At 43.8% G+C, this 23,838-nt stretch overlaps 1 protein-coding gene across 1 annotated transcript; it reads right to left on the bottom strand.

The window, feature by feature from the left end:
• Positions 1 to 873: 873 nt before the first annotated feature.
• Positions 874 to 22,634, bottom strand: hs3st3b1b (heparan sulfate (glucosamine) 3-O-sulfotransferase 3B1b). The gene is made up of 2 exons (XM_080049226.1): positions 21,768 to 22,634; positions 874 to 4,030 (listed from the first exon to the last, which is right to left on the bottom strand). Exons 1-2 carry the CDS (start codon positions 22,355 to 22,357, stop codon positions 3,412 to 3,414), a joined length of 1,209 nt encoding a protein of 402 aa, XP_079905352.1. The 5' UTR covers positions 22,358 to 22,634; the 3' UTR covers positions 874 to 3,411.
• Between the last annotated feature and the right edge of the window lie 1,204 nt (positions 22,635 to 23,838).

Genomic DNA, 23,838 nt, shown 5'->3' with positions numbered 1-23,838 from the left:
AGCTACATTAGCTGGCAGCCATGAAGACTCAAATTGGAGTGGGCGGGGCATGTGGAGGTTAAGAAACTGCCCACCTGCCAAAGGTGTGTTAGATATACTCTATTTTTCCCAAAGAAGACTCATGTTATGTATGACCACCGGATGCAGGTGAATGGAATTTAATTTGTGGTGCTCTCAGCATTGAAAAAAGTCAATAAAGAAAAACAGCAAATAAAAGAATTCCAGAAACATTGTGTGCCCCTTCACTCTGAATGAACTAGAGAACATCATTAAACTGTTTTAATAGGAACAGTTTCTATCAACAATCAAAACAGAGGATATTTTCTCTGGAAATGGATGTTGCTGTCGATTTTCTGAAGCCCAAATGTAACTTTATTTTAAGCTTTTGGGCACCAGAATTGAAATTCCATTACATCCAATTCTCCAATTATTATGCTAGTAGTTTGGGCACATGAACCCTTTAATATTGAACACCCAAGTAGTAGTTCTGCCTGCACTCATACTCCTGGTAAATGGAGGTGGGAAAATGGACACGCTTGAATAATGGATTTCTCCTCAGTAAGGGAGAGATGCATTTGATGTGTCAGAGACGCTCTCTGTGCAAAAACTGAGAATCACTTTTCTCCTTATTCAACTCACAGTTATACCTGGCTCTGCTGGCACATGTAATGTCACAGCTCTTATGAGATATGTTTCGCCTTAATGAAATCTAACTTCTTATACAGTAGTACGGTAGTATGAGTAAAGAGTAAAGTGTGAGAAAATGCTTCACTTTCAGTGTGTCATTTGCCATTTGAATAAGAAAAACCAGGAAATGAAAAGTCAGGCACAAGAGGTTTTGGTAAAATATATACTTTTTTATTTATTTCTTCATACAAAGAAATATTATGAATGTTCAGTATTTAATCATCTAGAAACATCTGTTCCATTTTGCTTTTGCATTGTGTAAAATTAATTCCTTTGATGTACATACCACAAAATACTTGATTTACATGTCTTTTTTCATTTTTTGTACATACAGATTTGCTAGTCTAAATACTTATTATATGTGGGTAAGACAAACATTTTCTAACATTTTATTTTAGACCTCAAAACAGGTTGAATAAAACTCAACCATAACCGATGCAGCAACATGGAGTAAAAAACCCATGAGTGTCAGTTTTTTTTTTCTTCTTTTTTTCTCATATTCCCCTCTGTTACACAAACTTGCCCAGAATTTAAATGCATTACTCCATAGTTTACGGGGAAATTGTCAAAACCTTCCTTCCAGAATGTGACATCTTGCTATCATAAATGCTTTTTATTTTATTTATACAGATCACACATTGCACTATAAGGAGAGAAGGGAGGATGAAGGCTTTCTCCACATAAATTCTCACTGGGAGTGTCATCGCTCTGGCAGAGAGAAAGAACAGGATAACACTGTATAAAATACAGCGTATCAAGCCTCCATCCCCCCTGCAATACCAACCACTGGTTTGACGCTAAACCAAGAAGCTGGTTTCAACTGGAAAATAGGGGGAAATAGCTGAATTTGAGTCATTATCTGTTTTAATGACAGTAGCAGGCTGGATTGAATAAGGAGGCGCAACATTTTGTAAAAGAGGGACAATGATATTTTACTTTTGACAGTCTGACCTTTTGCAATTGATTTGAGGGACTTTCTGTAATGAGGATAGGTTGTGTACATTCAGTCTGGGCCATGCTTAATCTCACCCCGTTCTCATTATCCCTGCATTTTTATAATGGCCACCACATCGAGCATGCATAGCGTAGTGTAGCACGGCATGACTTAGCACAGCATGGCCGCCTCCCTGTGCCCTTATAATTATAACGTACCACCCGCTGCAAAGAGATGGGACCGCACATCAAAGAATGATAGCTACGCGTTGTTCTCCCTCTTGCATATCAAGAATTCAAGTAGAAAAGACAATAACAAAGGAGAGGTGCAGGGGAAAGCAGAGATAGCGGCTCAAGCTGTGTGAAACAGGATATCAACGCAAGAGTTTTTTTTTTCTTTTTGGCAACAAGTAGAGAGCTGAGATATGTTGTAGAGAGATGAGATGTGTGAGGATGACGATAAAGTGAATAAGGCATAAAATATAAAGGCCATGGACGATGGCACGTGAGGTTTCTCTTATGATATACACTGGGGGAGGTTAGAGACTCTGAACCCCGCCTGAGGCAATCCTTGCTGTGCGGAGAGGGCTTCACAAAAACCCTTTTCCTTTCTTCCTTTGATCTCTTTAGTCTGGGATCTAAGATGGGGCCTGGTGGACTTCTGTTTGAAGAAGCGCTATTTCAGTGAAGCGAAGCCTAGTTGCTGTTTGTCTGTCATCTCTTCTATCTTTATGCTCCATTTCGGACAGATATGCCTCCGCTAACTCACGCAAACATTTTCTATCCCACCGTGGAAAACAGGCGCACACTCCACTCCACTCCACTCCACTCTACCCCACCCCCCTGACTCTGCTTTCCTCAACAAATCAAACGCCTCTCAAGGAGATTTGATTGAGACTTTGTGTGACCTTTGAACTGAGTGGATAGGGGCAAGAGCCTGGCTCTCTGCCAGCACTGCTTCTAATGGAGAGTTAGAGAGAGGAGCTTCTATCGATCCGCCCGTTACCTTTACCCAATTAGCATAATGTTAACATGGGCCCTTATGTGGTCCGGGATAGGATTTAACGTTTGATGGATGGCCCATTCATTAAGGCAGGCAGCAGGAGCGCGGAGAATGAAAGGGCAGCTGTATACTTTGAGCATGAGTGACACAATGAGGATCAATTAGGGCTATTGATCCACCTGTTATTGAGTGGAAAGCGACATGAGCTCTGTAGTTTAGGCCAATGCAAGTGTAGGAAAATGGGATTGTAGAAAAGTTACCTCAAAAGGTCTGTGTAGCAGTGAAACACGTTACATAAGAATCACACTCAGGATGACAGGGTTTGAAAAGGATGAAGGTAAAGTAATGATGCATATGTAAATGAGGATGCATATGGATGGATAGGTTGTTCTCCACTTCTCTATGAGCACTCTGTACCCGTAATATGGTGCTTTTTACATTTTCTGACCAAAACTTCGACTTCAATCATCGCTGATTATCTGCATTACGAAGCACCGATAAATCCACTGAGTTTACAACAGCACCACGAGGGAGAAGAGGGAGAAATGTTGGGAATGTTAAAAACAACATATGGGCCAGATGTTATGTACAAATATGGTTAGGCAGCTTAGTGAATTAATTGCTTAGAAATAAAAATAAATTATTATAAAATAGATTTCTGTACATTTTACATATATATAGCAATTTCTCCACATCTTGCCATTGAATTACAGAAGAAACAAAAAAATAACTTCTCGACAAAATTAACAACAAAAAAAATGAAATGTCTTTTTCGTGGATCTTCACAATCAATCCCAACCAAAGTTTTGTCCCGTCATCTGGTAGAACTTCATGTTGAAGGGCCTGTAGAAGTCCCGTAGCCTCTGCACCACCTCGGGGTCAATGTTGGGATGGGTCCTCCCTTTGGTTTTGCCCAGGCAGTGGGGCTTGCTGCTGCCCTCTGCCTTCTTGAGACAGGGGAAGCCCTTGGTCTGGTTGAAGTAAAAGTGTTTGTCTGTGATGATCCTCTTGAGCCCCAGGAAGTCCTGCACGCGGCCCAGCTCTCCGGCCGGGTCGCTGATCAGTCGCTCTCCGCTCACAAACAGGATCTGCTCCATGGGGAAGTACTGCAGCCAGTTGTCCAGGTGCTTGGCGTAGATGCCGATCTGGACGGCGCTCCACGAGGTGTCGATGAGCCCCGTAGTCCTGTTTTTGAAGGTGAGGCTCTCGAAAGAGGGAATGTCTGGCTTCTTAGACAGCGTCTGCGTGTAGTCCGAGATCGCCCTGGTGACCGGGTCCCTCACCACCACGATCAGCTTGGTGTCCCGGGACATGGCGGATATCCTGGCTGGAGCCTCTCGGGTCACAAAGTAGCTGGGGGTTTTCTCCATGGTGATCTGGCCCTCCAGGGTCTTGGGCATCAGCTCCCTGGAAAGAAAGAGAACAACAAGAAAATGAGGTTAGGAGAAGGGTAAGGTGGAGCAAAGACTTGCATAATGTAATCAAGCTGATGGAGTGTACTGTGTTTCTGTAATCAATGACTCACTGGGCCTGTTTAGCCTTATTATAGGGGCTCGAAAGCCTATTAGTGCAGGCAGCTCTCCAACATCAACATGTTCACTCACTCATAAGATATCTAAACTTCTGACAGAAAACAGAAACCCCTTCTTTAATGCACAATCAAACAAGAGGAAAACATTTACAGGAATTTCTAAACATGAACGACCCTGAATTGAACCATAATAGAGATTAGGGACCTCTTCTCCGACCCCTTAATCCTCCTTTTTATTGCAGCTAACCTGCTCTTTTACCCCTTAAAAATAAGTTTTGATTAGCATTACAATGCATTTTAATAAATTATCTCACGACATGGTGAATGCCATTATCTGGTCTTTCCCTGGACTCGTCTTTCCTATAACCCCAACCCCCCCCCCTCCCCCCCCCCCCACACCTTATAGCAATGGAGCAAAAAAACACTCAAGCTGCCTTGCTGATTCAGACACAGCCGTTGCAATGGTGCCCCGCCCCCTATCCATCCAGCAATAGAAGAAGAAGAAAATACTCCAGTGCTGAAAGATGATGAGGTTTGTTACAGAAAGGGAATCTGTTTTTTGACAAGAGCAGGACTTTTGGCTTTTGGTGAGGTTCTGGCTGATGGTCTTCAGACAGATATGTTACATGGAAACATATAATCACAAGGTACTTGAGATCAACTGCTTTTGAAGGAAAAGTGAGTGTGCTGCGCTCTCTCAGCATTCGCTTTCAGAATTGGTGGCCAACCGCGGAGTCTCGATTATGGTGGAGGCGATAAGAGTGGTTTGACTGACATTGGGAGATGGGTTCCCCTTTCCCTCTTTGGCCCCCTGCCCGAGATAGAAAACAAGCCTGTGTGATGTACTGTATGTGGGACCGTATGTGTTTCTGGTGCAAGCTGGATTGATCGATGGATGGGAGGGGTTGTGGATCATGGACTGAGAACTCCACCAGTTAAAACTGTTTATTCTGCCGTGTCAAGGCAACAGTCAAATCAAGAAGACAATCACAGACCCCCAAGAACCAACGACACCGCTAACCAAAAACAACAAAAAAGCAGTTTATAGCACTCAAAGGAGAAAGAACAACAAAGGAACGCCAAGATAACCAAGGGCACTGGTCTATCAGGGTGAACACACTCTCCCAGATAAGACTTCTGTTAGCCGGTTGTACCCTAAGCCTGCCCCTTTGTTATTAAGGCTGGGGCACTGATACACCATTGTGTAGACAGTACTATTGTAGTCGTCGATCCCATTCAACTACGGTGTAATCCTACACACTGAGAAAGGTAGAACACATCGGAACTACAACGTTGGACTCATTCGGTACACTTAAAGTCTGCAATACTCGATCCATCCAAAGAGCTTGAGCTATTCCTCAGAAATAGACTCTAAAAGCTGGAATCTAGTTCACGGCCATCTAGCTCATGGCTAATTCATGGAACACTAGCTTTCCATCTATGCACATATTTATGTGCAAGAAAGCGGGAATGGTGAGGGAAGAGAGGAAAAATACCAAGGGTAATGCCAGGTAACCAATAAAATGCCTGATGGAAATGGTGTTGGCAGATTAGTGTAATCCTAATGCAGTGCCAGTGATCTAATTATGATAATATCTTCTTGATTGCTGACACATCAGAGGGGTGAATGGAGTGCAGGCCCGGGCTCATTAAAAGACTACCGAAATCAAAACAGATACAGCATGTGGTTTTTATGCGAGAGCACATGACAGATCTTTGCACCAACAAACCGTTTCTGGAGATGTGAATGCGAGCTACACACTATCAACACACGCACATTCATTTCCCTGACACAACTTCAAACTGTTTATACAGCGCCTCTTGAATGTCTACGAGGAATATAAACCAAACGTGCTCGACTAAAACTGCACGCCATTCGTCATTCTCTATGTGCACAATGGCGATGCTGCCTGCGAGGTTTTTTGTCATCGCTTGTGCTAACATACAAAAAGGGTCCAGGGTTGACACACACAAGAGGCAAATGGCTTCCCCATTTAATCCGATTTCAAACTGACAATGCGGCACGGAGATATGGGAGGAGGCCTGAGTTACAATGTGCATAGTGATAGATTATGCTGATCCAAGCTCCGGGAATCCTTTTTTCCTAAATCAAGTGTTGGGGGTTGGAGGAGCGTAAAAACAAGGAGATGGTTGGATAGCGCGGGAGAAAGAAAGAGTGGTGAGCAAACCCTAAAAAGCGCCAAATTCTCAAGGAGAGACCCCCCCCCCCTCCTTATAACAACTCAGCCTCTGACTTTGGCCCACTCTCACAGTAAAAAGAGCTTTCTAAAAAAAAATGTCCATGAACAGACAAAAAGGGAACAGAAGAGGGGAATTTTAGAGGGACAAGAAGCTCTTGGAGAAAAACAATGCCTATTATGCTCTTTTTTGATTTATGAGGTGCCGCTTTTAAAGATTCCGTCAGCAAACAGGCAATTCTGTGACACCGGGCTCCTCTTTTTTCCTGCTTCTCTTTGAAAGTGAGCCATTGTCCCCGAGCAAAGGGGTGAGCAGGGCAGCGGTCAGGGCAGAGGGGCGGGGATGGGGGGGGGGGGGTACAAGGGAGAGCGGGGGCAGATAGAGGAGGAGGTGGGAGTGAGGAGGGGGGGGGGGGGGGGGGAGTGCTTATCGAGGGCTGAGTGGAGCACTTCTCCATCCTACTCAACCCTCGAGTGAGAGAAGCCTCTTGGAGAGCCCTTAAGTGGAGCGTGTGCCAAAAATTGCCCTGCAAACATCAGCCTGTGCCCCCCTTGGATACCAAGGACTCCCCAGACATTTAGGCCATGTCCACACGTACAAGGGTATTTTTGTAGCCCTATCTTTTCTCTGTGCGGATGGGCCTTTTGTCTACAAGCCAACATTACAACCGCACACTAAAACTGGACCGTTTTGAAGAGTGTGGCCAAAGTGGATATTTTGGAAAATGCTGGCATCAAATTGTTGTTTACTGCTCACAATGTTCTTCTATGGTGTTTGACTTGACACATTATCGTATATGAAACAATAATAGTAAAAACTGTAGGCCTCAATAAAACTAACCCTAACTCAAATATCATAACGCAAAACTTTTTCCTTTCTTGCTTGTACTTTCACATGATATATATCTGACTGTCCCCCTTTCTTTCCTCTCCGTACCTCCCTGCACCCGTTTGTCCATTGAGAATATTCCCAAGTTAAAAGACATGCCAAAAACAGCGATAAGACACAAAGCAGAAGCCCCTTGTCACATGACAGCATCAAACGGTGGGGCCGGCGGAGTGGCCCTTTGGCCTGTGTTTTAAGAGAGAGCCCTCATCCCACCGGAGATAGCCAGCAGGCAGGAAAAGGGTTATTTCTGTCTGATGCTACTGCCTCCCTCCTGTCAGCTTTGATTTGATGATAACGGGCTGCCACTGAGCTGTCTGTGTCATATAGCATCCCTGACAAAATGACTATGTTTACTCATAGACAAAAGACAAAAAAAAAATCCATAGCAAGTGTGTGTGTGTCAATTTTCTATTGGATGCAAAAGGTTTTCAATTGTCTGCCATGTCTGGATCCGGAAAGCATTTGAATGTCAAATTGGGGGTTTGTTGATTTGAATACAGACAAACCGGAGGACATTTTGTATCCACAGGCGGAGGAAGGGTGTGGCTTTGCTCTTATGGGCATTTGAAGCTAATGATATCAGGTTTCTATGGCTGGAACACCCTGGAGGGAGGTGACACCATGCAAAACAACAGCGTACACACAAGTGAACAAGTAGCTAGGGTCTGAATTAACCCTTCTGAAGTAAATCGAACAAATCATCTACTGCTACATTTTTAGCAGTCGTCATCAACACTTCTATGTGCCCTTCACCCTCTACTCTTTTCCATTGAGCCCCAAAGGTTTCCCCCTCCCCCCCTTGACCCCCCCCCCCCCCACATCAAGCCTTGAGGTCCGATAGCAAAGTGACACTTCACAAGTGGGATGAAGGAGAGGGAGGAAATGAGCGAGAGAGGTACTGAAAGACTGCCTTTCTTTTCCAAGGGCCTCTTACCCAGGGCCCTTCACATGAACCATTGGTGCTGGACGTACAAGCGTTTTTTTTCGGGGGAAAATACAAAGAAACATCTTTATTCCCCTCCCTCCCGTTAGATGATAAGGATCTGGAGCACCACTTGTTTCGTTCACAGTCGAACGTGTTCTAAATTAGATCCATTTCCAACTCGGATACAAGGGGCGTTCGAGTGTAAACGTGCAAATTGGAACAATTGACACTGTAAAATGCCCTTTCCTGGTGTGTTTAAAGTGAGTAAGAAAAGGATGATAGATGCTCCATGCAGATTAATTTATTTCTTGATTTCGCGGATGAGTAAATGGTAGATAAAGTGTTCATTAATAAGTTAGTCTTCATTACTTCCATAGAGAAGAAGCCTACATGTTGTAAATTTGAACTGAGTGAGCAACATGTTTATGTAACACACATTCCAACACACACACACACACACACCATGGCCACTACAAGGGAGGCAGGCAAGCACGCCTCTGCTGCCGGGGCTCACTGAATATTTTTCAAAGTAGCATTTAAGCACATACAGAAGCCAGACATTTTTTTTTCAAAATACACTCCACTGTGCCCAGAGTCTAACATTATATTGAACCACAGAGCATGGCTTTGGCTGTAAATTAAAAGAGTGGAGAGAGAAGATGGTTTATGGCGCAGTGGGGCCAGGCCACTGTAGAAGAGCTCTGACTGCACTCACACAAAGCTTCGTCTTGCGCTCTCTTATATAAAGCACTTGGAGTGGGGTCCAGGTGTTAGTATGCGGCCACTTGGAGCCTTTTGACAGTTCCCTTCCTGGATTGAGAAGAGACAGAGATCCCCTGCTTTAAAACCTGAGATCTTGCAGGGGTGTACTGAATGAAAGCGAGTCTGTGTGCATCTGTGTCTTGCATGTGTCTTGGTTTGGCGTTTGTGACAGCATGAAGTTATGCTGAACTTGGCACCTGCTGTTACAATATCTCCATATCTATAAAATGACTGAATAGCCAAAATCTGAATCGCTATTGTCAGGGCTCGTCCCAAGCCTGAGGTTTCACATTTACAAGCTTCACTGGATAACGGTGTCAATGGAAACTGTGGAAGGTGGCTAAATGGAAGGCCCCCCCTCTGAATCATAGGTCTGCTAAAAGGATTAATAATGCAGACTGGCCTAGTATCATACACTCAGACCGGGCTGCCGGGGTCCTGCATGGGGTGGTGCATATCATAATGGCTACAAGGAGGATCCCACAGATTACTGGGAATGCTATTTTTCCCACTGATAAAATTGGGGATGACATCTAGATTCTAGACTCTTACATTTAGGATAGGATAATGGTTCCAAATAAGTGTCTGGAAAAACATCAATCTGAGAAGTAGTGAGATGATGGACAGCATGGGAAGAAATGAGGAAAAAATAAATTTTTGTGAAACGCTTGCACTGTTTTCAGGGGGATGGGAATATTACTAATATTTTGTGAAACTGCTTACAGATCATGGAAATGGGCACATAAAGGGTCAAAAGTCTACAAGGTTGGGAACCGGTGGCCCGTACTCCCAAATTCTCTGGGAAGACGAAGGCTAGGGGCTGTTTTTGGAGTAGATTTAGGATAAAAGTAGAAACAACAGAACATTTTATACTAACAACGTAAGGAAGGGAGTGTAAGGGAAATGGCCAATGACTGGATCTAAGGTCAAAGTATATCGGAGCAGCTACCATGTTATGCTTGTCCACAACAGCATATTACTGAGTGCAACGGCCAAACTGGTAGGATCCCTTGTCTTCTTTCTCTTCTCCCTCACTGACACTTTGACACCAGAAACTCAGTGCTGGTCTCCTAATCTGCTTGATAAATGAAGCTCCCAGAACCCCCTTAACTCCATCAAGAAGTTGCACTATGTGCCAGAGGAAGCCTGGGAATCCACTGACCCTCCGCGTAAACAAAGCAGTTAACCCGACCGACGCAACCCTGTCCATCCATCATTTTTTTGTATACTGGAATCAGGGAGTCATGCTTTGCGAAACTAGAGCATTTATTTCATCCCAGTGTCTCTTACAGCCTGAATGTAAGTGTGAGTGTGTGTGTGTGTGTGTGAGAGTGTGAGTGTGAGTGTGAGTGTGTGTGTGTGTGTGTGTGTGTGTGTGTGTGTGTGTGTGTGTGTGTGTGTGAGTGAGTGAGTGTGAATGTGAGTGTGTGAGTGTGTGTGTGTGCGTGCGTGCGTGTGCGCGTGTGTGTGAGCGTTTGCGTTTGCATGTGTGAGTGACTGACAGGGGGAATGGGAGTCAATGAGGGAGTAAAATGACAGGGGAGTCAGGAGTCGGGCCTCGCGGTCACAGCCCATCCAGACTGGTCTCGGGCTCGTACCCAGCTCGGTTTTGGAGCCAACATCAGTAGAGTAGGAGCAGAATAAATAAATATAATGTCATGGACTTACATGACAGACACCCCAACAGCATATTACCCCTTAGCCACAGCTCCCGATACCTCCCTCCACTACGTACTGAAAATACTTAAGTGAAGCTCTTTACACCACTGCGGTGGCAACGTGATGGGCAGCATCTCAGAAAGCGCGACAAGCACAAATTATTCAATTCAAAGGGTAACTATCATTTTTTTTCCCCCAACACAGGGGAAATCTGTTTTGGAGTATATTTGTTGCTCTTTTGGCACCTTCGGAAAACAACGCAGGAATGTTTTGGAGCCACCAGGGCTTTTTCCAGGGCCAGGAACCACATCGGGCCTGTGGCCATAGACGGCTGCCTGGAATTACCGAGTGTTAATAACCCTGCAGTGGAGCGAGGGAGCCCACCATGTGGTATAAATAAAACAAGAGGAGATGGTGAAAGGGGGCGGCGGAGGGCAGAAAGTAGAAGACATACCTCCTGCCTGTGCTATCTCATGAATGTGCAAAAGCATGCTCACTCTTCGGGCTTTCGAAAGAGGATGCCCTTAAAAGCTTGAAAAAAAATCTTCAGGTAAGAAGGGTGACATTCTTAACTCAAAGATATGATCATGAAAGTTGTAGAAGATTATATTAAAAAAATATTTGTTTTCATTTGCAATTGCATTTTGGACCTTTGATACTAGTATGAAAGAAGAAATGTAATGGAAGCAAAATAGCTTAAAATCTCAAAATTGACCAGTGCTTGAAAAAACTATATTTTTTGCCTGCCGTGTCTCGCCTTCAAAAAGATTACTGAAGTGACACTGCCGCAGCGACACACACTCAATGAAATCCAGCACTTGGGGATAGTACCCAGAATTTGTTTAGCCCTAGTAATCCCCACTAATCAGTGTGTTTGCGCTGGATGTTTGCCGAAGGTGTTAGCCCGGAGCTAGCCACACATTCCAGCGCTCCATCAGTATAAGGGTGCGACTGACTGACAGCTCGGACCACATAAACCTACGAACCGTGGAAGAATGAAAAACAACAATGAAAGGGCTGCAGGTGAAGAGTTAGCTTGTGTGTGCGATCGAGTGTGTGTGTGTGTGTGTGTGTGTGTGTGTGTGTGTGTGTGTGTGTGTGTGTGTGTGTGTGTGTGTGTGTGTGTGTGTGTGTGTGTGTGTGTGTGTGTGTGTGTGTGTGTGTGTGTGTGCATTCCTGGGTGTTTTGGTGTGGCTGTTGTGTGCTAGGCAGAATATCAGGCATTCTGACTGATTTCCTGACACTTGACATGCACCAAGAGGCACATGACTCCTTGATCTAGCTACAGCAGAGATGAATAAAAGATGAAACAGACTCGAGAAGAACATGGATGCCACCAGCCCCCCACTCCCTTGACGCATGCACACACAGCCACACACACACACACACACACACACACACACACACACACACACACACACACACACACACACACACACACACACACACACACACACACACAAACAGACAGATGGAGACGGGGCTGAAGCTGCTTTGCATCCTGTTTGAATTGGCTGTCATCCGTAACTGCCTGCACACCTTTTTGAAGACAGGTGAACTACAAAGTGTGTGTGTGTGTGTGTGTGTGTGGCTGTGTGTGTGAGCGAGAATGAGGGGATTTCCTCAACACTGTATGTCACTCAATGAGCAGAAAAACCATCTTCCTGTGTGTGTTGAGGGCTATTATTATTTTGATTCCGTGACTCACACACACACTCACACTGCAGCTGTTGGTGCAAAGTTAATGGTTTACAAATTCCCAAAGACAGCGTGCCTCCCGAGCGAACATATAATTAGCTTAATTGACTAACGATATAGCACCATGCAGGCGTGACAATTAACCCGCCGCTCTTTCAAGAGATGGAAAGAGTGGCAGCAGAGAACCTCAGGCTATCCCTACTGTTATTCTTGGATGGGAGCCTAGATGTGTCTCCTATAATATCTGTAAGCGCCCCGAAGACAAGATAATTACTGCTAAGAACAACAGGCACCATTTGTATTCCATTTCTGCAACAGAGCCAAAAGCTAAATTCAGTTTTTTAGGGGAAGCGTTATTTCACTCAAAGGGGGCTGTTGTGAAGCTTGATGAGAAATGTTTTCAGCCCTCCTGCAGTATCTCTTTCAGTAAGCCTCTTGGTTAGGAGTGATAGAGGGATCTGGTCTAGCTCTGAGAAAGAAAGGCTGTTTTGTGAAAGGGAGGAACGAGGAAAAAAAGATGGATAGCAGGCGTAAATAGAATTACTTTTGAGAAATGCCAGCCTAATACTACATGTCAGAAGGATGTTTGTTTTCATGAATGGTTTCAACAGCTAAAAGTAAAGTTTCCTAGATAACCGCTGGGTTTTTTTCATCGTCAGTGCACATCCAAAGTGAGGCCGCAATTCCCACAATTTCTAATTTGAAAATTATGATTTTTTTTATTCGAAATAAACTGTAACAAATTATATATAGAAATGACAGGGTAAAAGTGCCAGATTTCTTTCTCATTTTATGCGAGTACAGTAGTGTATTGTGTTCTATAAAGCTCTGTACTTTTTCAATGTTTGGAATAGATGTAATAAAAATTGGTCCGAGAATTTTAGGTTTAAAAATCCTAAAGCCACAGTGAAGTGCAGTTTGATAGCAGGGCAGAGTAGTATTTCTGCTGTAAGTTTCCTTGGCTTGCCTTCTGATTTGGATGAGTTAAAGAAGGGGGAGAGAGAAAAACTACTCGTGTCGGAAAAATAATTGGTCGTGAGTGGAGTTTGGCCCAGGTTGTCTTGGAGCTGAAGTGTTCATACAGGTCTTATGAGAGGAGCTCAACTGCTCTGGGAGTTAGATCCAAATGGAGAGAGATTGACTGGTGTCGAGAGCAGGTACGGTGCAGAGGGACCAACGACTTGGGGCCTTCTAATGAGCTGTGCGCTTTTACTGCCGGCCTAATAGAAACCTCTGGAGACTTTTGTGTGTGCGTGTGCGTGTGTGTGTGTGTGTGTGTGTGTGTGTGTGTGTGTGTGTGTGTGTGTGTGTGTGTGTGTGTGTGTGTGTGTGTGTGTGTGTGTCCTCGTAGGCAGGCACACTGCGCAGCGCCCTAATGGCTACCTCTGGGACTTAATACCTGGGACAAGTGAAGCTTTACAGGTTAACTGTCATCACTTTCTCCTCTTCCTATACAACCTCTCCTCCACTATACAGTATGTTTTTTTTCCCCCTTTGGAAAGCACTAAAGACTTCGCTGACTGACCTGTCTTTAATAAGAGCAATAGCGGAATGATTAACAAAAACCATATTAGCGTGTTTGTTTCTTTCCAGCCTCCAGGGGTAGAGTGTTTTAGAGTGTTTATTTAGCCATAATGATTGACCATTAACTCTGGTTTGGAGGATGTCTGGTTCTGTTCTGAAACATGTAACAACGTTCAAATTATCACCTTGTTAAAAATGGGCCTAATTCACACGTATAAAGCACAGAGGGAGGGTTTGTATGCACCGCTTTCTCCATTCTACGCTTCCTTCCTTCCTACAATACTAGTATATAAGACTTCTTTATTAGTATTTTTCCATTGTTGCACAGACTGCAAATGTTTAGACACAGGCTGCGTTCCAATACCCATACTTCCCCTCAAAGTAAAAGTACGTCCCAACTGTGTCATACTGCATGCCAACTACATACTTTTTATGATCAGCTGTAGTATGTAGAATAGTAAAAAGAAGGAGTATGGGATTTGGAACGCAGGGACACAGTTGCAGCACTCACATGAGTCATCGAGCCGGAGTGAATGAGCACAAACAATGGTCCACACTTTTTGTGTTTTTCTGTTTGCATCCACTGTGTGAATGTTTGACAGTGAGTTCCTGTGGCTTTTATCCTGGGCTCCAGCAGGAGGTTCCTGTCCGTGGCAGCCATATTGTCTTCAGTGGTGTGGGTAGTGCTCACTGGACACTATGAGGAGGTGGAAGGGAGGGGGGGGGGGGGGGGGGGGGGTAGGGAGGCAAGGCAGGCCACCAAAGTGCAGCGCAGCCACTCCCCTCTCCACAGGTCCCCCCCATTCACAATTAACCGGTTGTAATTTGGGGGTGAAAGCTGCCTTTTCTCTGTTCACTCTCCATTCTCCTATGAGCTGTGGCAGCTTAAGGCAGTGAGGGAGAGAGAGAGGAGGCCCTCCATCCCTCCACACTGACCAAAGGCTTTCTCTAGGAGACAGCCCACTCGTGGCCAGCGAGGCCTGCAGCGAGCCCCGCCCAGGACTGGACGAACCGGGCATGACATGTGACACTGTTACTTAAAGCCCCTGTAAACCCAGAACCACAAAACCCTTTTAACTGTGTAAGTTGGGGGAGTTTGTTGCATGACAGTAAGCATCTGAAAAGAATTAAATATATTGTTATTTAAGTTTGATCAACTTTACAGAAATGTGGTTAAGATGAGGCGGGCTATGCTCTGATTCCTTTGGCCATGCCCACACAGTCCTGTCAAATGGTAAAAAAAAAATTGTTTTTAACTAAGATTTATAACATTTATGAACAATTATTTTATGTAAAAGCTTATTGAGACACCCAACTTTGATGTCATATTATCATTTTGACTATTTTATTCCAGGTTTGCAGAAGCTTTAAACACATCACTGGCACGGTGCACAGCTGGAGAACGGACAAAAAGTGGTTCATAAGGAAGGGATTTGAGGATGATGTTTGGGGTGAGGGGGTGGAGGGGTGGGGGGGGGGGCAGAGCTGTGAGGCACTGAAGGGGAAACGGTGGTACCATTAACAAATAATCCATTCGTTTTGGGAACTCAAGGTGGAGGGTTTAGCCAACACAGAGGCAAAGTCTCTAAACTGCTTGTTTTTCTTCTGTTGGCCGCAGCGGGCTGAGGATTTTGAGCGGAGGATGTGAACCTGCTGTCAGCTGTACGCTTGGCTGGCCGCGCGCTCCGTTCCCCTCGAGGGAACCGCACAGAGTTCCAGGAATCAGGAAACAATCAGAGCGCCAAAGTATCCAATCATCTGAATTCATCTTTGTCCTCTTCCCCGGAGCTGAAACTGGGGTTAGAGCTCCACTTAAAAAGTTTCAGCGCTCATTGATTATGTCAAATGCAGCGTTTTAAAACAAAAAAGCCAAAAGCATTCTCATTTACATAACTCAGCAGGCCTCAGAAAAACAACTGTGTGCTGTCTTTTGTATTGTTTTCTTTGCTAGGAGTGGCTATAATAAAATCCCCAGTGGGGCTTGTAGGGTCCAGCAGCTTTCCGTAGCTCTGCAGATGGTCAGCACACAGAGCCTGTCAGCAAGCAGACGTGGGTCTGACCTCAGTCAAAAGGCTCTTAACCCATCTCTTCACATTACCTCCAATCAGGCCTGACCGATCAATACTGGCTATCCCAATGGGGCCAGCCGGCCACAGCCACATTTGTGTACGCTGTCTGTCTGAGCGCATCATTCTTTTGTGAGTTGAGATTAAAAATGATTTGTGGCTTCACCGCCTAGCCCATTACAGCAACGCAACATGTCTCTGTAGCCTACTGCTTTCTTACATTAAAGGTGGAGACAGCCATTCTGGAGAACGCTTGTTGTTAAAATCAGTGAATATCTCCTCATGATCTGAGGTGTCCGTACTGGGGTTAATACACAGCCTATAGGCTCTGTAAACTGCTATGTCAACAAAAGGTATGTAGACAAAAAGTGTTTTTTAACAACAATCTTTCTCCAGAATCAATGACTCCACCCTTAATTCCCCATGTATGCAAACACCAGCACAATATTGTATTGTGATGATTTGATGCCTTTCACTGGGCGTCTATAGAAGCAGGTGGCCTCTTTTGGCCTTTGAGAGAGAGAGAGAGAGGGAGGAAGGAAGGAAAGGAGGGCGAGGTCAGCTGCAGTGGAGAGTGGATGGGTCACCTACATGGAAACAGGAGCGCCCCTGTGGCGAGCAGATAAAAGGAGCGTGCACCCATCCAGAACTGTCCCTTCAAATGGCCCAGGAGCTCCAGTCTGACTCCAGTGGGGGGGGGGGGGGGGGGGTGGCCCAGCCTTTAGATAACGGCTTTTCAAACAGGCTTGCGCAGACTTCCGCAAGCATCCCCAAGTCTGATAGCGTGACGTGATTTATTCTTTTTTTTTAAGGGAGCCCCCCCCTTTTCAAACAATACTCCACTTGTCTTTTTTGTGTGTGTGTGTGTGTGTGTGTGTGTGTGGCACTTATAAGTAGCTTCTACCGACACTTTGCTTTGTAGGTCTGTTTACCTCCACGGTGTTTTATCACAGACTAGATACAAAGGTTGACCAGGCAGGGAGAGACATCCTGCTCAAGGGGGGATATGGCGCCGATTCAATCCCACCACCATGTCTCTCTCTCTCGACAGCGATTGAAGCCTAACCTTTGATCGCTAACCACATCACACACACACACACACACACACACACACACACACACACACACACAGGGACTGGAGATTATTATATAGTGCAGTGTGTGGCCTCTTCCTTCCAACTTATACATTTCATCATTACGACAGAACACTTCACTTCCATTTTGCAACTAGAGCCAAACATTTAACCTTTAAAAAAAATAGTACAACTGCTGAGGTCCAACAAATGTCTTTTCGCGCTGATACATTCCAGAAACTTCCATGAAAGTTTAAATAATGTTGACATCATTGAAAACATAACACCAACCCTAAAATAACACATACCACCCGTGTGGCCATGAGCTGTGTGAGTATAGCCTATGCTCTCTTGCAACATGTTCCAAAAAACTACTTGTTTTTCAATGCTAAAGCCGATTCGAGAGGAGGAGAAAAATGGCATCAACACTGCCGGTTTTTCTCCTGACAAGCGAGCTGAGTCCAGAGCCCGCGACACGACAGCAAAACCGCAGTACGGTAATTATATATCAAAGCCCCTTCATAGCCAATAGTGCTCAACGGAATATGAAGACAGCGACGTGTACCGCAGACTGACAGCAAGAGATGTGGGCCGCAGTCAACAAGAGTTAGGAGTAAATAAAATACCTCGAGTTTTAAGAGAGCCGGGGCAGCGTGGAGAGGGTAAAACTTTTATACGGACAGGAGATGCATTTGTGTGAAAAAGTGACATAACCCTTTAGACAAGCTGTGGATTCATAAATGGATATGACATCAGCTATCCCATATACAACCGCTCAACTAAAACTCAAGGTGATCCTCAACTTTGGGATACCCTCCCCCACATGTTCTCAAAGAAGCTAAGATTTTTTTAATCCTGAATTTCTTTCTGGCTTTTTCACAATCTCCCATTTATTTATTTATTTATTTAATACAGGGACAGTGCATATTATCAAACATTTCTGTCAATATGCCAGAATTAGCCAGAAGGCTATTTTTCATCTGCAGTCCCTAGACAGATGGTAAAAATTCATTCATCTTTGGTTTCTATTGTTAAAATACATAATACTGTGAATGGGTTATTAATCTTTTCATGAATTAACTCATTGAATTTTCCATTAATGTACGTGCTGAAGATGAGTACATTTTCTAAAACTTATCTTGGTCCGATAACACCGGTCGACTTTCACCATAACACTGAACAGGTGCAAAACAGAATAATGGACCAATGTTCACGTTCAGTCACACTGGCCTGTTGAGCTCTGACTCTCTCTCTCTCTCTCTCTCTCTCTCTCTCTCTCTCTTTGTGTGTGTGTGTGTTTGTGTGTGTATGTGTCTGTGTGTGTGTGTGTGTGTGTGTGTGTGTGTGTGTGTGTGTGTGTGTGTGTGTGTGTGTGTGTGTGTGTGTGTGTGTGTGTGTGTGTGTGTGTGTGTGTGCTTGCGTGTGTCTGTTATTTGTGTACGTGTGTGTGTGTGTGTGTGTGTTCTTTGGGGCCGGTTCATGCATGACCTCACTGCGATAATGTGCACCTCCTGGTACAAGGACGGGACCCCTCGGTCAAAAGCGTGAATCCTGTGTTTGTCTTTTGGCACAAATAAAAACTGTCAAAGTACATCAGAAAAACCACAATGAGACTTGTTATTGCCACCTCCATTCAGTCTCAACCTCTCTCTACTTCCCCAAGTCTTTCCTGCTTTTCTGTTGCCTCTATGGGTGAATTTAATTTGATGGAATTCCAGTTCTAAATGTGCAGTGTCCATTGGAGGGGTAAGCTAACAAAAAAATGGTGCAAGAGAGTTACAATAGTGGATGGCAGAGATGTTGTGCAAATGAACAAACAAGGAGAGGTGGATTGCTCAACACACACACACACACACACACACACACACACACACACACACACACACACACACACACACACACACACACACACACAGTAACAGTCTTTAACCGCCTCCGGAAAATGACCCTCACTGTGTTCAGATCATATTCCCACAGAATATATGTCAATGCCATGCAATTTTTTGCCTCTGTCTGGAACATTCCAGCGTTCTCTCCAAAGCCATCTCCAGTATCTGGTCTTTGCTCCTTAATGGGAAACTAATGGAGTATCAGCAACAGTGAACCAAGTACGATTTCCCTTTCTCTCTGTGCATCTCACACTCACTAAAACTTTTTTTTTTCTTCCTCCTCCACTTCAGGAGTCCCTGTAGTGCAGAAAACACCAGCTGTTTGACTGGAACAGACAATTTTCTACTACAAATCTTCCTTTAAACAAGTGTGTCAAGACACATTTCAATGTTCTGTAACCCCAGTCTGAGAGAAGTTCTGTAATAGACAAACAACTTAATGGATTTTTTAACTATGGCTTTTCTAAATGCCCCTGTTTAGATATCCCGTTGCAAGCATAAAATCACAGGCATTATCTGGAACTGCACACGGCTGAAGTGGTTCGAAGTTCGAAAAACTCTGCAAAAAGTAAAAGTAAAGTAAGCCAAGCTGATTTTTTTTTTCTTGTTTTGGCAAGAAAAAGTGAGTGAAATGTATTGTATCTGCAGACAATGTGCTTTCACTGTATCTCAATAGATGAAGAAATAGAAAAAAAAAACTTGAGTCATGACTTCTTAACATGGGCTCGAGAACAATTTAAATTTCATGGCCTAAAAAACTAGCAGACACCCACTTTTCCAACCGTCCAGAAGAGTTACTGTAGATGGAAGTGGGGTTAAATAACAGCCTTCCTCCAAACTCAAAGCAACAGACCTGCAGTAAATCTGCAGCTCTTATCAAAGCGAACACACAGCTAGGGAAACTTCACACAAATCAAGGAGCAGTGTCTTTACTTTTTAATGCTTCCAACACTGGCTTCCTTATTCAGCAAGATGTCCCCCCCCCCCCCCCCCCCCCCTCTCTCTCTCTCTCTCTCTCTCTCTCTCTCTCTCTCTCTCTCTCTCTCTCTCTCTCTCATTATTCGAACATGGTTGGGGCCCCCTTCGAGGATTTTGCATATTTAAACGTGTAGAAAAAGTCCGTTCATTCAAGCAGCCACGACATCCAAAAAGCCCTTCTAGCAATTTGTCAGATGAACTTTTCATTTAAAAACTTCAGTTGAAACTTTATGAAACTTTAGTCAAAACGACACTGGAGGGAAACACAAGATTTGACAGTAGGCCTACACAGTTTATCAAATGTGAAGGTCCGCAGAAGGCAGACACGAATTAGCTCATTTTAAGCGGGATTCCAATAGTCAATCCATTTATTGATTGGGCCATCGGCAATATATTAGCTAAATGCATGGCGGAATAACCAGTGTGATCACCATTTACATTATTTAGAGATAATTATAACTAAAACTATGTAAAATTATTAATTAAAAAATGGTGGAAGTCAAAAGTCAAGTCTTCCACCAGTTTTTATTTGTTATGGGGCATTAATGGCTCTCTCACAAACAGTCATTCGGCTCAACAGTCCTTCAGCTCGTTATATTAACTCTTTGTGATGTAAATGAAAAGGATAATGTTAGTTCGTCGACCTCTGAAGACGTTAAACGGTTTTGCAGCGGGGTTTTTGTCTTAAGAAGGGTCTTCACTTTGTCTTGCAGATCCGTTGCTTTCTAGCAACGTAAAGGCTCTTAGGCCCGTTGGGGCCATTGCCATAAGAATGGTCTTAACTAGGCTACATAAAGCCCGTCCATGTCTACGGGCACTATTACCTCACATATTCTATAAGACTAAATTAATTAATTAAACCACTAATGTTATATTATTTATTTATTTTCAATTCTCAAAAGAAATGTTCTGAAAAGTCAACCAAAAACAAAGCTTTGGAGGTTTTCCTATGTGTGGATCTTATCATATTGGATTCAGATAGGATTGTGCAAATACTTAAGCTCTTAAATCACGATGTATTATTGTATAAAACATCTCGTTGGGGCTACATTTTGTCAAACAGGCGCTCACCCAAGTGTAACACTAGGTTACCGAGAGCCTACATCTGCACAACTCAACTATAATGCCAAAAACTGCACCTAATAAATAACACCATTTTTTAAAAACGTATCACATTCGTAAAAACACATGAAAAACAACCAATTTTCCTTGTGTTAACTTCACGGAAAAGCTTGAAGACGGGTCACCGTGAAGGTGCAGTGTTGCTCTGTGTCCAATAGAGATCACTGCACATCGCAGAAACAGGCCATTCCGACCGGAGCCCCCAAACAGCCTCATAATGTCACACAAGTCAATACTTCTTAAAACGACATGAACGATTAAATGAGCTTCAAATCATACATTGAAATGAACCATTAAAATTATCACATTTAATTAGTGAGGAATGTCCTGTGAGACCCAAGCGCGTAATGCGTAAAATGGACATAAAACATGGAACGGCTCACAGCCAAAGTGTTGTCACCGTGTTTATTTAGCATAATGGCTTCAGTTTGGAATAAGCTCAAAACTTTATGGGCGGTAATTAACATGGAAAAATGTATCTATATTTATATACTTTTATAATGTACAAATGAGTGATCAATTTGGAGTGATTCAACTTGTTAAGCTGCATTTGACGGTCCTAATATTAGTAAGCGAATGAATCAAGACACCCATAGATTAATTGTATCGACAAAACACTAGAATTAATTTTATAAATGACACAGGCCTGGGCTTATATGAAGATGTATTGGCTTACTGATCAATATCAGCGTAACTGTGCAGCAGCACTGCATTGACAAATCCGCTATAAATGTATGGAGTAGCCTAATTCAACCAATTAAAAATGTTTTCTGGATATAGTTCAATCAACCGAACGTTGTGAAGCGATATAAAGGAACTTGCTTCTTTACCTGTACCACTCCAGTCCGTTCTCGTAGTTGCGGTCGAAGAAGTGCGGCTCGGCTCCCACGGCTCTGATGTCCGGATGAACCCGGAGAAACTCCAGCAGAGCCCGGGTGCCTCCTTTCTTCACCCCGATGATGATCGCCTGCGGCAGCTTCTTGCTCCCGGAGCCGTTGGAGAAGCTGGACATGGCGCTGGGCTCCGGAGCTCTCTCCCCGGCTCCCCGCATCTCGTCCTCCCAGTCTCCCGTCTCCAGCTCGTTATTGAGCAGGTCCCTGGACGCGGGGATCTTTACGTTGATGGACGGCTCATCGTAGTCGCTCTCTATATCCTCCCAAGGCTGCTGTTTGGCCAAAAGTCTGGACACCAGGTCCGTCCTGCTACTACCACCGGTCTCTGTCCTCTTAGCCACCCCAGAAACAGTCTCCTTGCCCCGGTAACTGTCCACCACCAGACTCGGCATGGTGGAGCAGTAGCCCACGCAGGAGTACAGCATGTAGACCCAGATTAAAAACATGATGCTGAGCACTAGTAGTTTCTTCTTGACGGGGCTAGACCAGAGGGCATACAGGCTGTGGCAAACCAGGCTATATTCCATAAGCCTTATTTCGGTTGAATAGCATATCCAAGCGGCGCATATTGCCTAACTCACTCCCGGTGGCACCTCGGTAACTGTCGCAAAATTACGCATACGCTCACCTAGAACTACACATAAATAAAACCTGCAAGAAAAAATACCTAATCACCTAATCTAAATACAATCGAAGATAAATGTATATCCAGGAATGAAAAGGTATTAAGGAATTTTGGCTCATAGCTGAAGCGATAATGTGGAAAATTGTTGAGCTGCGACAGGCGCACCGCGGTGCTGCTCCGGGCTCATCTCAGGTTTGTCAAAACTGCTGCTGGAGCAGGAGACCTTATAGAGACGCACGCGGGAGAGTGACAGCAGCGGCGGCCAATAGACACGCAGGAGGTAAATATGCAGCCGTTTGTTTACAGTAGAGGACCAATCAGAGCGAGGCGTGGGCGGTGACCGGCCGTGGGATCCTTCAGTGTGGAGATGAAGCGCGCGTGCGGTGCGGGGACTCTGCTGCTGCTGAGAGTTTGGAAAAGTTTTTCATATTGGGCACAGCGTCCAATTAACCCTCACGTCTCGAGAAACCGGTTCAGACATATTGTTCAAATGAGTTTAAACGACTTCAAATGCAGGATTATACTGGCACGGTTAACGTAGGCTAGTGCAACCCTTCTTTTTTTTGCAAACTTTTTATTATGCAATAAACAAAATAAACTCCACAGCCAGTTTCATAGGAGCTTTGAAAATAAGGAGAAGTGTCAGGGGGGAAAAAAATCACAAACAGGTCCAAATAAATAATTTGACAGACTTTGTAAATTGAGAAAGTTTCTATTAACTTTTGACACTAAATGAAAAGTAATAAGGAGTTAACTATAAAATTCACGCTCCTATATGTATAACATTAAACAGAGAAAAACGAACTAAAACATATCCTGAATGACAAAAATAAATTGTTTTAATTATATAATTAATCATATAATTTGAGAGAGAGATTGTGTACTCGTAGTAATTGTTAATCTGAAAAATGACGACTGGATAATCTATGACTATAATAATAATGAGCACATATTCAATAACTTTTATTGCAAAATGACTATACACAAGAGCTATTATGAGTTGTTTTGGTTATAAAAAATTGTACCTATAAACATGTGTCTTCACTAAATGTGTCTTTTCGCATTACTGTAACTTTCTTTACTTCTCCACTTTGCTTTTACGCACGATCATTGCGCTTCTATTGCAGCGCGTCAACAACACACGGCTAAAATAAAGCTTCGATCACTAAATTCAACAGGTTGAAACCGTTGCCGTGCTTTTGTGGAGAGAGAAATCTCTAGGACCTACTTCATAATATTAGGCAATCACCATAAACGACGGTTATAGCCTATTCTACCATGGATTTATTGTTTTATGAATTCATTATTTTGACATGTGGGCTTCCTGGTGAACTTGACAAGTATCTTCAATTTAGCAAATAAGCAGAAAAGACAAAAAAATAA

This window comes from Ammodytes marinus, assembly GCF_949987685.1.
Source record: "Ammodytes marinus genome assembly, chromosome: 20".
NCBI classification, from domain to species: domain Eukaryota; kingdom Metazoa; phylum Chordata; class Actinopteri; order Uranoscopiformes; family Ammodytidae; genus Ammodytes; species Ammodytes marinus.
Note: the sequence above shows the minus strand (reverse complement) of the source record. Positions and strands in the feature narration are given on the sequence as shown.